At 44.4% G+C, this 16137-nt stretch overlaps 1 protein-coding gene across 1 annotated transcript in view; it reads left to right on the forward strand.

Annotated features, from left to right (window-relative positions):
* The window catches only part of LOC124717037 (uncharacterized protein CG43867), a 594156-nt gene that overhangs the window by 391244 nt on the left and 186775 nt on the right, over window positions 1-16137 (forward strand). The window contains exon 4 of the mRNA XM_047243692.1: window positions 5874-5957. Coding sequence (XP_047099648.1) covers window positions 5874-5957 — 84 coding nt within the window. The remainder of the gene's footprint in view (window positions 1-5873; window positions 5958-16137) is intronic.

Raw genomic sequence — 16137 nt, forward strand, 5'->3', positions numbered from 1 at the left:
TTTTTTCGGATGACAATGCACGATGTCACTGGGCCACAACTGTTCGCAACTGGTTTCAAGAACATTCTGGATACTTAGAGCAAGTGATTTGGCCGCCCAGATCGTCCGACATGAATCGCATCGAACATTTATGGGACGTAATCGTGAGGTCAATTCGTGTACAAAGAACTCAACCGGGAACACTTCCGCAATTACACACGGCTATAGCTGCAGCATGGGCCAGTATTTCCGCACGGGAGTTGTTGAGTCGATGCCTCTCCGAGCCGCTGCGCTACGATATTACGAGGTATCCCACGGCTTTCGCCACCTCAGTGTATGTAGCTTTATCCAGACAGTACTTCACTGAAGATAGCTGCACCATCAGCGAAAAGTCTGAGGTTGCTACACTACTGGCCATTAAAATTGCTACACCACGAAGATGACGTGCTACAGACGCGAAATTTAACCCACAGGAAGAAGATGCTATGATAGCAGATGATTAGCTTTTCAGAGCATTCACACAAAGTTGGCGCCGGTGGCGACACCTACAACGTGGTGACACGAGGAAAGTTTCCAACCGATTTCTCATACACAAACACCAGTTGACCGGCGTTGTCTGGAGAAACGTTGTTGTGATGCCTCGTGTAAGGAGGAGAAATGCGGACCATCACGTTTCCGACTTTGATTAAGGTCGGATTGTAGCCTATCGCGATTGCGGTTTATCGTATCGCGACATTGCTGCTCGCATTGGTCGAGATCCAATCACTCTTAGCAGAATAGGGTTTCGGTGGCTTCAGAAGGGAATACGGAACGCTGTGCTGGATTCCAACGCCCTCGTATCACGAGCAGTCGAGATGACAGGCATCTTATCCGCATGGCTGTAACGGATCGTGCAGCCACGTCTCGATCCCTGAGTCAACAGATGGGGACGTTCAAAAAAAATGGTTCAAATGGCTCTGAGCACTATGGGACTTAACATCTATGGTCATCAGTCCCCTAGAACTTAGAACTACTTAAACCTAACTAACTTAAGGACAGCACATAACACCCAGTCATCACGAGGCAGAGAAAATCCCTGACCCCGCCGGGAATCGAACCTGGGAACCGGGGCGTGGGAAGCGAGAACGCTACCGCACAACCACGAGCTGCGGACAGCCGTCTGCACGAACAGTTCGACGACGTTTGCAGCAGCATGGACTGTCAGCTCGGAGAACTTGGCTGCGGTGACCCTTGACCCTGCATCACAGACAGGAGCGCCTGCGATAATGTACTCAACGACGAACCTGGGTGCACGTCATTTATTTGGATGAATCCAGTGTCTGTTTACAGCATCATGATGGTCGCATTCGTGTTTGGCGACATCGCGGTGAACGCACATTGGAAGCGTGTATTCGTCATCGCCATACTGGCATATCACCTGGCGTGATGGTATGGGGTGCTATTGATTACACGTCTCGGTCACCTCTTGTTCGCATTGACGCCACTTTGAACAGTGGACGTTTCAGATGTGTTACGACCCGTGGCTCTACCCCTTATTCGATCCCTGCGACACCCTACATTTCAGCAGGATAAAGCACGACCACATGTTGCAGGTCCTGTACGGGCCTTTCTGGATACAGCAAATGTTCGACTGCTGCCCTGACCAGCACATTCTCCAGATCTCTCACCAATTGAAAAGTCTGGTCAATGGTGGCCGAGCAACTGACTCGTCACAATACGCAAGTCACTATTCTTTATGAACTGTGCAATCGTGTTGAAGCTGCATGGGCAGCTGTACCTGTACACGGCATCCAAGCTGTGACTCAATGCCCAGGCGTATCAAGGTCGTTATTATGGCCAGAGGTGGTTGTTCTGGGTACTGATTTCTCAGGCTCCATGCACCCAAATTGCGTGGAAATGTAATCACATGTCAGTTCTTGTGTAATATATTTATCCAATGAATACCCATTTATCATCTGAATTTCTTCTTGGTGTAGCAATTTTAATGACCAGTAGTGTATTAAGGGGATCACACCCTGCCTATCTAACCCAAGTTAATCTAGGCAAGTATTTGACCCATTTCTGAAAATAACTATTTGATGCAGGACCTTAATTTTTTACTGTATGTTACATGATGCTAATAGAGTCAACTGTACTAAAATCTACTTTATCCATTTTACAGTTTTTAAGAAACACTTTTTTAAATTTATTAACAAAAAAATCAAGTTTTTTCTGCAGAAAATATTTTTTGTGAACTTCCTAATGGGGGAATATAACTGAATGTAGTACCAGAGCTGGCTTTTTATGTTATGCAGAGTCTCTGAAATTTCATTCATTTATCTGTGATAGTTTTTGATATAATGGGGCATATGTTTTAGTTTGTGGGAAATTGACTTTAAAGAAAAAACTTTTGAAAATTGATACTTACAGTTAATTAAAACTGTCCTACTGCATGTGGTGGCCCTTCTTTGGCCTCTAGCAGGTCTTCCAGCTTCTTTTTCACCTTCCTGGATGTTTGTCGTGCTTTCTTGGCCATATCAGCTGCAGACCTGTCTGCATTGGCTATCCTCATTTTATCGCACTGGTGCAGCCCAGTGATCATATATTTTCACCAGGATTAATTACCAGCTTTTTCAGTACCCAACACTTTCCCATATTACCACAATTGAATGTAATAACAGCATCATGAACTCCCAGTTTCATTGTATGCATGCCTACAAATACAGTTTCAGGAAGGTGGTTCCAAATTATGCTGCTGAAACATTCATTTGGGTTCTGTGTCTGCCCATGCAGACATTTCCTTAGAATGTCAGGATGAGCCAAGTCTCTGAGAATAGGTTTAACTGCTGTAATAACAGCAGCAGGAAGAGAATGCTGGTGAGAATAATATTCTCCAGTTACCTGAGCCCCATTGTATTTGCACCACGAATTTTCTCCTGATGGACTCAATCCATGACATGGCTTATCATCATTAGAGGACTTATGGAGGAATATGGCCCAAACATCTCTCTTCGTTGCCTCCAGATTTTCTTTATTTCTCCTAGTTGCCTGCCCATAGTGTGGTGTCACAACCAGACACCACACTTGCTAGGTGGTAGCCTTTAAATCGGCCGTGGTCCGTTAGTATACGTCGGACCCGCGTGTTGCCACTATCAGTGATTGCAGACCGAGCGCCGCCACACGGCAGGTCTAGAGAGACTTCCTAGCACTCGCCCCAGTTGTACAGCCGACTTTGCTAGCGATGGTTCACTGACAAATTACGCTCTCATTTGCCGAGACGATAGCTAGCATAGCCTTCAGCTACGTCATTTGCTACGACCTGGCATTACCAGTTACTATTGATGGTGTAAAACATGTACCGTCAAGAGCGATGTTCACCATTTATGGATTAAAGTTAAGTATTCCAGCAGCTACGTACGTTTTTTGTTAGACTCATTTCCTTGACCTGTTCAGACCTCACGCCAGCCTGCGGGAGCTTAAACGCGTGCCTTTCAGCTTCCTCCAAACCCCGTGGGTTAGCTCCTGCCAATCCACAACACATAGTATACCTGCAAGTTTTCTATTTCAGTTTTAGTTAACCGACCCTGTCCGGTCAACAACTTTCCATCTTCTAATTTTTTTTTCCCTCTCACATCAACAGTTAGTTTTCTCAGCCTTGTTCCCAAACGTTTTAGATGGCCTACACATTATATTTAGCTAATAATGGCATCTCCATATGGCTTAGAGATGACAGTGGGTGACAGAAAAGTGGGCGTGGCACATAAACACACGTGGTGGGAAAATGCTCTTTCAATGCTTGAAAAAAAATTTTTTCAGCAAAATCATTTTCAGAGTACTTAGATAAAACCTTAATCTATCGAAATATGATGAAAAACGAAAATCGATTTTTTCGGCCTGAACCGCGGTGTGGTCCCCTTAATGTTTTACTTCAAGATCATTAATATACAACTTGGATAGCAAGGGTCCCAATCAAAGGCTGATACATATGGGGAGCGCGCATTGCCACCCGCGCCGCCCCCGCCATTCGTACCGCACGCTATCCGTTCGTTTTTTTCTTCGGTAATTTCCAAGACAGATTTCCTATCGAAGTCGCGGGGTCCAAACGTTTATATCGAACGTGCGCTCGTTTATCGATCATGCAACTCTGATGGCGGGCGTTATGAGTATGTTTACGGTGGTCACTACAGCAACGACAAAACAAGAACGTTACAAAAATACTTGTAATTTTAAAGGAGACAACTTACCTTACTCGTCGTCGGTGTTGTCGTCATGTTAAAGTCCACTACGGTGATCTGAATGGGTAATTTGGAAGAGCCGAATCATGTATTCTTCCTGATACTCGTTCGTTTTCCACACTGCCCGCAGTGAAATTGTAACGGTATTTCAGCACCGAAACTGTTCTTACGAAGTTTTACACACTTCCACAGTCTACACAGTCCCTTCTTCCCTCGTCTGGCAGTACTCCATATTTGCGACAAAAAGTCAAACAATTTTCTACGCTGGATAAACATGGAATTAGATTTTTCCATGTGAGAGAATTCCCCGAAGAAACGTCAAGAACACCAGACATTCCACTCACTAACGACATAAATCGCCTGGGTTTCCCTACCAACTCACAAATAATTCGCGGAGGTATGTAAATTAGAACAACTAAGGGAACAACGGGAAGCAGATAAAAATGATGATCACAAATGATTGACCACAACGCCCGCCATCGGAGTTGCATGATCGATTTACAATCCACGTTAGATATGTATCGTTTGGACCCAGCTACTTCGATAGGAAATCATTCTTGGAAATTACACATTCAACAGTCGGCTCGACTGAATCAGGTTATCGACTAACTGTACTTTCCTATGTAGCACGCGCCCGCATCATCGTATCCTGTACGTTTCTGTCTGGCACATATATAGCTAACACATAGGACGAGAAAAGTCGCGGCCATTCTAGTGATCTCGATACGTTATTCTGTCTGGCATTTGTTTCAGTAAACCTGCGAATATTCTACTGTTTTGTGATTAAAAAGAGACTGAAGGGAGAGATTCTTCAATACAAGCAAACGACCTAAACGCCCTTAAGATGGTGATTTAGTTATGCAAGCGTTGTCTGTTTGTCATAGATCTGACTATCCTACTTTGCACAGTCTGTACAAAATATTTGTTTGTCTACCTGCATCTATTGCTGCTGTAGAAAGAAGTTTTTCAACATTGCGGCGTACAGAGACATGGCTGAGGTCGACAATGAAGGATCAACTTAATGGCTTAGCTCTGTTGAACGCTCGCCCTGACATTGATTGCCCCATTGGCAATGTAATTAACCAATTTGCCAGGAAGAATAGGCGCACAGAATTCATCATTTAAGGAAGAGAACCACAAGTGTAACTTTTTTATATTATAAGATAGCATTGCTTTGTACATGTGTGTAATCAGGTCAAATAAAACTTTCTTAAACTTTGAATGTGACTTTATTTTTTATTACGGTAAAAGTATGTGTAGCTCAAGATATCTTTAGCGTCCCCTTCTTGACGTTTTTCTGTATCCACCATTGGTCCCATTGCACTTCCATGGGGCACATTTGAAGTTACTACTGCTCCTGTCGCTGACTCTCCATTCAATATAACACGCTGCGTCCTCCCCAGTAACAAATCTTCAGTCCAGTCTCAAATTTCGCTTGATACCCCGTGTAATTGTAGCATTATTGATCACCTTTAGTGTGGTACACAGTCAAATGCTTTTCGGAAGCCAAGAAATATTGCTGCACATGGGGGTGAAGACCAATAGCTTTCGATATGATTCGTGAGAGAAGCATATGCCGCATAATTTGTAGTCGAAACTATTTCTAAAATACGATGCTCCGTCATAGGATGTACTTTTGCTGACTTATACTGATTTAGGTGTACTCTCTTGTGTTCACAGAGGCAGCTACGTCTTCAGGACGCGAAGCAAGTCGAAGCAAAGGCAGCCAAAATTAAGGAGTGGGTCACCAACAAGCTGCGCGAGGTGAGTTCTGAATTCTGGCCCACAACACCGGTAGTCAGGCTTTGCACAGCACGACTGCGCAACACAGTAATAATTACTGCCGCTACCCTCCGCCTTCTGATTGTGTTTGGTTCTGTGCTGCGTCGTGGTGCAGCGACAGCAAAATTTACTTGGAGATCGAAATTACTTATCTCGCGTAACAATTAAAAAATATATATATATAGAAGGTAATTAATTAATTGTTTGACGTGGTGGGCTCATTAAAATGGCTGAGATTTGAAATTACTTTTTTTTAAACATCGGTTGATTAATAAAGATTGATCCTGAGCAAACTTATTGTTCACGAACTAATCATGAAATAAATTGCATTTAAGCTACGAACTGAGTCGTGGGTCTGGATTTCGGCCAAGAACTGCAAATGAACATCTTCTACGTCTGCTTCTGCTGCGTCAGTCGGCCGTGGAGAAAATGTTTATTTTAATTTTAGCGGGCGAATTCTTCACTTCCGCGAGTTCTATGAATTACGATTGCCACGTAGTGGCGTCTAGGGCTGCAGCGGCGGCTGCAATTGTTGCGCTGAAAATTACTCAGAATCTTGGTATTTAAAGGCAGCGGACATGAGATAAGGCTCACCTCTTAGAAATAAAAGTGACAATAACATTAAACTAATATATTATCAGATTAATAGCACAATTGACCTTACATTCAACAGCAGCGAACCAATACGGCATACAAGAGAGAGAGCGAACTGATAAAAGAAGACAATTGAACACAGTTCTCCTTCAGATTAAATGTCCATTGTTTGTGTGATCTGTATTCATTACTCTTTGCAATCGACAGTCTCTTCAGTATTTTATATAATAATAATAATTATAACAAACGTTGGAAAAATTATGTACCCCCAGAGCGGTCAGTATTCACACACAATATAATATAGATAAAATCTCGACGTCCACTTTATTTGTTTTTAAATATCACGTTCGAGTTTTTTGCAATATTTCCACTGGGGACGGCACACCTCCGCCTCCTGACTGTGTTTGGTTCCGTGATGCGTCGTGGTGCAGCGACAGCAAAATTTACTTCGAGATCAAAATTACTTATTTTCTCAAACCGAAACACTGTCCAACAGAAAAACAGGTAACTTCGAACACCTTTTGAAGTACAGCGTGAGGCAGTCAAAAGGAAACAGTATACTCATGCTCCATACTTGACAATCACATACAACCGCTCGCTCGACGAAAGATCCATACCGAAAGACTGGAAAGCTGCACAGGTCACACGGATATTCGAGAAAGGCAAAGGCCTATATCATTAACGTCGATATGCAGCACAAATTTTGAACATGTACTGCGTTCGAACATTACGAATAACCTCGGAGAGAACAGTCTGTTGACGCGTAGTCAACATGGATTCAGAAACCCCGTTCCTGTGAAACAGAAGTAGTTCTTTACACATGTGAGCTGTGAGCGCTATCGACAAGTGATTTCAAACCGATACCGTATTTCTATATTTCCATAAGGCTTTCGACACCGCACATCACAAGCGACTTGCAGTCAGATTGCGTGCTCAGTTATGAGCCTGGATTCATGATTTCCTGTCAGAGATGTTACAGTTCATAGTAACTTACGGAAAGTCATCGAGTAAAACAGAAATGACTTCTGGCGTTCCCCAAGGTAATGTTAAAGGTCCTTTGGTGTTCCTTATCTATATAAAGGATTTAGGAGACGAACTGAGCAGCCGTCTTAGGTCGTTTGCAGATGATGCTGTCGATTATCGCCTACCAAAGTCATCAGAAGATCGAAACAAACTGCAAAACGATTTAGAAAAGATATCTGAATGGTGCGAAAATTGGCTGTTGGCCCTAAATAACGAAAAGTGTGATATCATCCACATGAGTGCTAAAAGGAATTCATTAAACTTCGGTTAAACGATAAATCAGTCTAATCTAAAAGCCGTAAATTCAACTAAATACCTAGGTATTACAATTACGAACAACTTAAATTGGAAGGAACACACAGAAAATGTTGCGGGGAAGGCGAAAGGTTTATTGGCAGAACACTTAGAAGATGCAACAGATCTACTAAAGACACTGCCAACACTACGCTTGTCCGTCCTCTTTTTGAGTACTGCTGCGCGGTCTGAGACCCTTACCATGTAGGGTTAACGGAGTACATCGAGGAAGTTCTAATGGTTCAAATGGCTCTGAGCACTAGGGACTTAACATCTGAGGTCATCAGTCCCCTATAACTTAGAAATACTTAAACCTAACTAGCCTAAGGACATCACACACATCCATGCCCAAGGCAGGATTTGAACCTGCGACCATAGCAGTCACGCGGTTCCAGACTGCAGCGCCTAGAACCGCTCGACCACCACGGCCGGCAAGGAAGTTCAAAGAAAGCAGATTTAGTCAAGTGACGAGTGATTTAGTAACTAAAACTGTCCTCACGACGTTTTCAATAAAACTGGCAAGTAATACAATGTAGTCTGCCCAATCCAGTAAGCTGAATAGCAGGTAGGTTGCCCCACCACAGTCCTGCCCGCTTACAACTGGTTACGTGTGAAGCGGCGCTCCCGAACACGGCAACTTCTACCTGCTTGCGCAGATCGCAGAACTTACTTCTCTGCTCTGTGCCCGGTAGTGGAAAACGAAACAGTCGAAAGCGGCAGCTGTTCCCAAACCGCACCCTGAGCGGCACGCACGAACTCGGTAACTTCCACCTGCTGTGGCGGACCAACTACACACACACACTGCAAACTCTTCCAAATCTGGACGTAGCAAGTCCGCAACCTCCGTTTCTTTTTACAGAATTCTTAAAGAATACTGTAAATGCTGGACCAATAAACAAGATACAAAACAAAACAAGTTATACATAAACACAAAAACTTCATTACAAATTTCACGTACAAAAATATTTCCTGAAAACTGCATTCGTTTTATCTTATGTTCTGCTCTCGATCGCTTTGTATAAAACGCACTTTATAAATGATGAGTTACCAATTTCACCACTTCTGAGTTAATTTAATTTTTCAAATGGTTGAAATGGCTCTGAGTACTATGGGACTCAACATCTGAGGTCATCAGTCCCCTAGAACTTACAACTACTTAAACCTAACTAACCTAAGGACATCACACACATCCATGCCCGAGGCAGGATTTGAACCTGCGATCGCAGCGGTCGCACGGTTCCAGACTGAAGCGCCTAGAACCGCTCGGCCGCACCGGCCGGCTAATTTAATTTTTGTTGTAGGGATTCTATGTTACCATTTTTTGCAGAGTTAATTCTTATGTAGTTATCAGTTTGTTCATGCCTTAGGCTTTTCCCAAACTTGAAGATGCATGGGTGAGAGTATTCACGCGAAACATTGAAACAGGAATTAAAGCTCTCACAAGCTTCTCCATAAGGAAGCGTAGTCTGCTCAATTGGGTATCCAAATGTGAGGAGGAAATACCGCATCTTCTTCATCATCGATGTAATTTTCAATTGCGTAATCGGGAAATTTGGTGAGATTTTGGTCTTGTGCCTATATGCTGACAAGGTCAGCAAACAAGTCAGGAACATCGTAAAAGTAGCTTAGCCTAGAGATGAAATGGCAACAACTAACCTGTGCTTACTGTTCTGGTCTTTGTACATAGAAACCAAACCAAGTGGTCGTATTTTTCCCCACATGAAATACAGAGAAAAAAAATGTTCGTGAAAATTTAAAAAGCTATAGTTTGTTTAAGGTTTGTGTCTTAAGCAAATACAACCCTTGGTAGTGTGAATGATGTATAGCTAATTTTAGGAATAACGTAATTTTAGAAATAACTTTTACTGTGCTATGTTTTTAAAATTACTAATTATGCCCGTTTATCGTTCAATATTAACAAGTTTAAAAAAATGGTTCAAATGGCTCTGAGCACTATGCGACTTAACTTCTGAGGTCACCAGGCGCCTAGAACTTAGAACTAATTAAACCTAATTAACCTAAGGACATCACACACATCCATGCCCGAGGCAGGATTCGAACTGCGACCGTAGCGGTCGCTCGGTTCCAGCCTGTAGCGCCTAGAACCGCACGGCCCCTCCGGCCGGCTTTTTTGAAAAAAGAACCATTTCATATTAATGTAAAGAAATGAATCTAAAATAAAAGTATTGTTTCCTACATCACAGTTGATATACATATCTTTAGTTTCAGCAAAGTTATATTGCCGTCTTCATATCATAGCAAACGTGAATTATGAAGTCCCTACGTGGGGCATATTGCCACCTGGCCATCGAAAACGTGAAGGTAAACTCACAGAATCTTTGTTGGTCTTTCATCCAAAGCTTCGTCTTTTGTTTTCAGGAAATCCGATAACATTCGTCTGTTCAGCAAGTGTTCTGCCATTGTTGTGTGGTCATGAGTGCCTTCCAAACGCAAAAATAAGTTTTCCCCGTCTACTGTAAATAATTTAACAGAACACTGCAAATTTTTAGTAGAGCATCGCCATCCACGTTCCTCGGATCCTAGAATTCTTCTGTAAGGCTTGATTTTATAACCATCGCAGTTTAAATGTACGAGGGTTGAAACTTTAATAGTGGCAACTATTTATTTACAGCTCGTACAAAATAGATACGTGTTTCAAAGTGTTACTGACCTTCAAAGTAGTCACCAGCATCGTGTATAACCCGTTGCCAGCCATGTAGGATACTCTTAGCAGTGACAATTGTGTTGACAGTTCGAGAGGCGCGGTCTATTGCCCGACGAATTTGTAGCAGTTTTGAAGCGAATGCCGTGAAGTGTTTCCTTCAGTTTAGAAATCGAGTTTAAGTTACGAGGGCTTAAGTCAGGAGAATGCAGTAGGTGGTATAGCACTTGGCAGCCCCATCAGTCAAACAAATCTATAACAGCTTGCACTGTACGTGCTTCAGCATTGTCCTGCATAATGATAGTCAGGTCCTGGAGAAAGTGTCATCACTTCTGTCTCTGTGCTGTTCATTTTTGGAACACAAGTTACGACCAGAAAGAGACAGAGAGAGAGAGAAAGAGAGAGAGAAAGGGGGCCTAGTTGCTTCCACCGCTCTGAGTGGAATACATTACTACTGAATTATGTTCACCATTCTGCAGCCTTCTACATTTGTTGTCCCCCTTGCAGAAAACAGAACATAGGATATGGTTCAAATGGCTCTGAGCACTATGGGACTTAACATTTATGGTCATCAGTCCCATAGACTTAGAACTACTTAAACCTAACTAACCTAAGGACATCACACAGCACCCAGTCATCACGAGGCAGAGAAAAACATAGGATATGTCGTGAGTGTTTTCATGAGGCTGTAATAAACTGTTGACGGGGAACTGGTATTGTAAAAATAAATTTTGAATTTTTTTGTACGGATTGCCATTCGCTTTTTATTAGTAGAGTAGGAGGAACTTCACAATTGTAGTCCACTTTACGAATCACGAATGATTTACATTCTTCGTACTTTCATAGGAGATAAACAAAATAATGAGCTGCGGATCCGCGTAATTACTCTCAAACTAGTTCTCAATTATATGTCCCAAAACCAGGCACTGCTAATTAAGTCTTAACTGATATCGATCGCGGCAGACAATATGTAATGTCCTCGGGGACTGCCGAACCAGCTCGGATCTTACAGACGAACCACATCGGCCGCCATCCCAGGTTAGGCGCGACCGAAAATCTCCAAAGTGCTTCGCCTGTCTTTACGTTTAGCAATGGTTTACTATTCTGCTGGTAACTAACACTTTTGAAACGGTGTAGTACGAAATGGCTTTGCAGCCTCACTGTGTCTGCAAAAATATTATAAATAGCAATGCTGCTGGCTCGCCCATTCTTGATGTAAATTGTCTGAGGGAGAGATGAAATGACTATACGTGTTCAGTGTATTAACAGCATTAATACAGTGTGCATGTGATTTATAAAAGATCTGCATCAATGGTAACATTAAACAACGTGCATATGGACATGACTGCAGCTCGTGGTCTTGCGGTAGAGTTATCGCTACCCGCGCATGGGGATCCGGGTTCGATTCCTGGCGAGGTCAGGGATTTTTCCTGCCTCGAGATGACTGGGTGTTGTTGTGTCGTCTTCATTATCATCGTTCTTCTCTATTACACTCGGAGGATGGCAATGGAAAACCCCCTCCGCTAGGACCTTGTCTAGTACGGCGGTGCGGGTCTCCTGCATCGTCCCCCACGCTCCTTGGAGTATGGGTTCTCATCATCATATGGACATGAAGACGACACATGATAATTCAGTTTCGATATAATATGTTCAAGTACAATTTTCGCGGTACTATATTTGGCAACGGCCACATGGCCCAAGTTGCAAAGGTGGGCGACCGTAATGTCGTTTAAAAGATATTACATGACTGTGAATCACAGTCACAAACAGTTAACGGCATACACATTGCCGAATCATCAGATCGCTTGCGAATTACGAGCGATCAGGCGGTCGATAGCTGGATTGCTGTGATCCGTCGCTCATTGTTGCAAATGAAATGTTGCACATGATAGCGCCATTGTTTTCAAATTTGTCGTTTGTTATTGTCAAACCAGTAACAAAAATGGTTCAAATGGCTCTGAGCACTATGGGACTTAACATCTGTGGTCATCAGTCGCCTAGAACTTAGAACTACTTAAACCTACCTAACCTAAGAACACCACACACATCCATGGCCGAGGCAGGATTCGAACCTGCGACCGTAGCAGTCGCGCGGTTCCGGACTGAGCGCCTAGAACCGCTAGACCACCGCGGCCGGCAACCAATAACAGCTCAAAAACTGAGCCAGCAGATTTACAAGCAGCGTGAAGGTTTTTGTTCGATGACTTAGCAACAGTGCCTTTCGTCGCTCCTTTCGACTTTTGAAGATCAATCACCTTCAGAAAATACTGATCGAAATTGGCTTGCAGCATTTCGTAGTGGTCCCGTTTACGTCACTGATGAGTTCCGTGACGATCGAGCAGAATCCGTTATTGATCCAGAAAAACACCGCTGCTGTGAGAAAGAAGACGGGCAAGTGACCTACATTCATACTCTGGAAACCACCGTCAGGTGCATGGCGGAGGGTACATCCCATTGTAGAGTTGTTAAGCCACAGCGGCCGGCTGAAGCAGAAAACTGGAAATCTTGCAGAAGACTTTTTAATTACCTTGGAGTCCTTACACTTACTTCCTAATACATTTATCCCTTAATGGGTTTTGTTGCTGATAATAAAAACCAGTTTCAGATGAGCTGGCCGGCCGAGGTGGCCGAACGGTTCTCGGCGCTACAGTCTGGAACCGCGCGACCGCTACGGTCACAGGTTCGAATCCTGCCTCGGGTATGGGTGTGTGTGATGTCCTGAGGTTAGTTAGGGAAGTCCCATAGTGATCAGAGCTATCTGAACCATCAGATGAGCTGTAATTTGCACGATATGAATACGAGACATGAAAACAATTTTCATGAACACTATTGGCCATTAAAATTGCTACACCATGAAGACGACGTGCTAAAGACGGGAAATTTAACAGACAGGAAGAAGATGCTGTGATATGCAAGTGATTAGCATTTCAGAGCATTCACACAACGTTGGCGCCCGTGGCGACACCTACAACGTGCTGACATGAGGAAAGTTTCCAACCGATTTCTAATACACAACGGCAGTTGACCGGCGTTGCCTGGTGAAACGTTGTTGTGATGCCTCGTGTAAGGAAGAGAAATGCGTACCATCACGTTTCCGACTTTGATAAAGGTCGGATTGTAGCCTATCGCGATTCCGGTTTATCGTATCGCGACACTGCTGCTCGCGTTGCTAGAGATCCAATGACTATTGGCAGAATACGGAATCTGTGGGTTCAGGAGGGTAATACGGAACGCCGTGCTGGATACCAACGGCCTCGTATCACTAGCAGTCGAGATGACAGACATCATATCCGCATGGCTGTAACGGATTGTGCAGCCACGTCTCGATCCTTGAGTCAACAGATGGGGACGTTTGCAAGACAACAACCATCTGCACGAACAGTTCGACGATGCTTGCAGCCGCAGACTATCAGCTCGGAGACCATGGCTGCGGTTACGCTTGACGCTGCATCACACACAAGAGCGCCTGCGATGGTGTACTCAACGACGAACCTGGGTGCACGAATGGCAAAACGTCATTTTTTCGGATGAATCCAGGTTCTGTTTACAGCATCATGATGGTCGGATCCGTGTTTGGCGACATCGCGGTGAACGCACATTGGAAGCGTTTATTCGTCATCGCCATACTGGCGTATCACCCGGCGTGATGGTATGGGGTACCATTGGTTACACTTCTCGGTCACCTCTTGGTCGCATTGACGGCACTTTGAACAGCCGATGTTACATTTCAGATGCGTTACGACTCGTGGCTCTACCCTTTATTCGATCCCTGCGAAAACCTGCATTTCAGCAGGATAATGCAGGACCGCATGTTGCAGGTCCTGTACGGGCGTTTCTGAATACAGAAGACGTTCGACTGCTGCCCTGGCCAGCACATTCTCCAGATCTCTCACCAATTGAAAACGTATGGTCACTGGTGGCCGAGCAACTGGCTCGCCACAACACGCCAGTCACTATTCTTGATGAACTGTGGTATCGTGTTGAAGTTTAATGGGCAGCTGTACCTGTACACCCCATCCAAGCTCTGTTTGACTCAATGGCCAGGCGTATCAAGGCCAGAGGTGGTTATTCTGGGTACTGATTTCTCAGGATCTATGCACCCAAATTGCGGGAAAATGTACTCACATGTCAGTTCTAGTATAATACGAGGGCAGTTCAATAAGTAATGCAACACATTTTTTCTCGGCCAATTTTGGTTGAAAAAACCGGAAATTTCTTGTGGAATATTTTCAAACATTCTCGCTTCGTCTCGTATAGTTTCATTGACTTCCGACAGGTGGCAGCGCTGTACGGAGCTGCTAAAATGGCGTCTGTAACGGATGTGCGTTGCAAACAACGGGCAGTGATCGAATTTCTTTTGGCGGAAAACCAGGGCATCTCAGATATTCGTAGGCGCTTGCAGAATGTCTACGGCGATCTGGCAGTGGACAAAAGCACGGTGAGTCGTTGGGCAAAGCGTGTGTCATCATCACCGCTAGGTCAAGCAAGACTGTCTGATCTCCCGCGTGCGGGCCGGCCGTGCACAGCTGTGACTCCTGCAATGGCGCAGCGTGCGAACACACTCGTTCGAGATGATCGACGGATCACCATCAAACAACTCTGTGCTCCACTTGACATCTCTGTTGGTAGTGCTGTCACAATTGTTCACCAGTTGGGATATTCGAAGGTTTGTTCCCGCTGGGTCCCTCGTTGTCTAACCGAACACCATAAAGAGCAAAGGAGAACCATCTGTGCGGAATTGCTTGCTCGTCATGTGGCTGAGGGTGACAATTTCTTGTCAAAGATTGTTACAGGCGATGAAACATGGGTTCATCACTTCGAACCTGAAACAAAACGGCAATCAATGGAGTGGCGCCACACCCACTCCCCTACCAAGAAAAAGTTTAAAGCCATACCCTCAGCCGGTAAAGTCATGGTTACAGTCTTCTGGGACGCTGAAGGGGTTATTCTGTTCGATGTCCTTCCCCATGGTCAAACGATCAACTCTGAAATGTATTGTGCTACTCTTCAGAAATAGAAGAAACGACTTCAGCGTGTTCGTAGGCACAAAAATCTGAACGAACTTCTCCTTCTTCATGACAACGCAAGAACTCACACAAGTCTTCGCGGCCGGCCGAAGTGGCCGTGCGGTTAAAGGAGCTGCAGTCTGGAACCGCAAGACCGCTACGGTCGCAGGTTCGAATCCTGCCTCGGGCATGGATGTTTGTGATGTCCTTAGGTTAGTTAGGTTTAACTAGTTCTAAGTTGTAGGGGACTAATGACCTCAGCAGTTGAGTCCCATAGTGCTCAGAGCCATTTGAAACAAGTCTTCGCACCCGAGAGGAGCTCACAAAACTTCAGTGGACTGTTCTTCCTCATGCACCCTACAGCTCCGATCTCGCACCGTCGGATTTCCATATGTTTGGCCCAATGAAGGACGCAATCTGTGGGAGGCACTACGCGGATGATGAAGAAGTTATTGATGCAGTACGACGTTGGCTCCGACATCGACCAGTGGAATGGTACCGTGCAGGCATACAGGCCCTCATTTCAAGGTGGCGTAAGGCCGTAGCATTGAATGGAGATTACGTTGAAAAATAGTGTTGTGTA

This window comes from Schistocerca piceifrons, chromosome 9 (genome assembly GCF_021461385.2).
Source record: "Schistocerca piceifrons isolate TAMUIC-IGC-003096 chromosome 9, iqSchPice1.1, whole genome shotgun sequence".
In the NCBI taxonomy this organism is placed as follows: Eukaryota; Metazoa; Arthropoda; class Insecta; order Orthoptera; family Acrididae; genus Schistocerca; species Schistocerca piceifrons.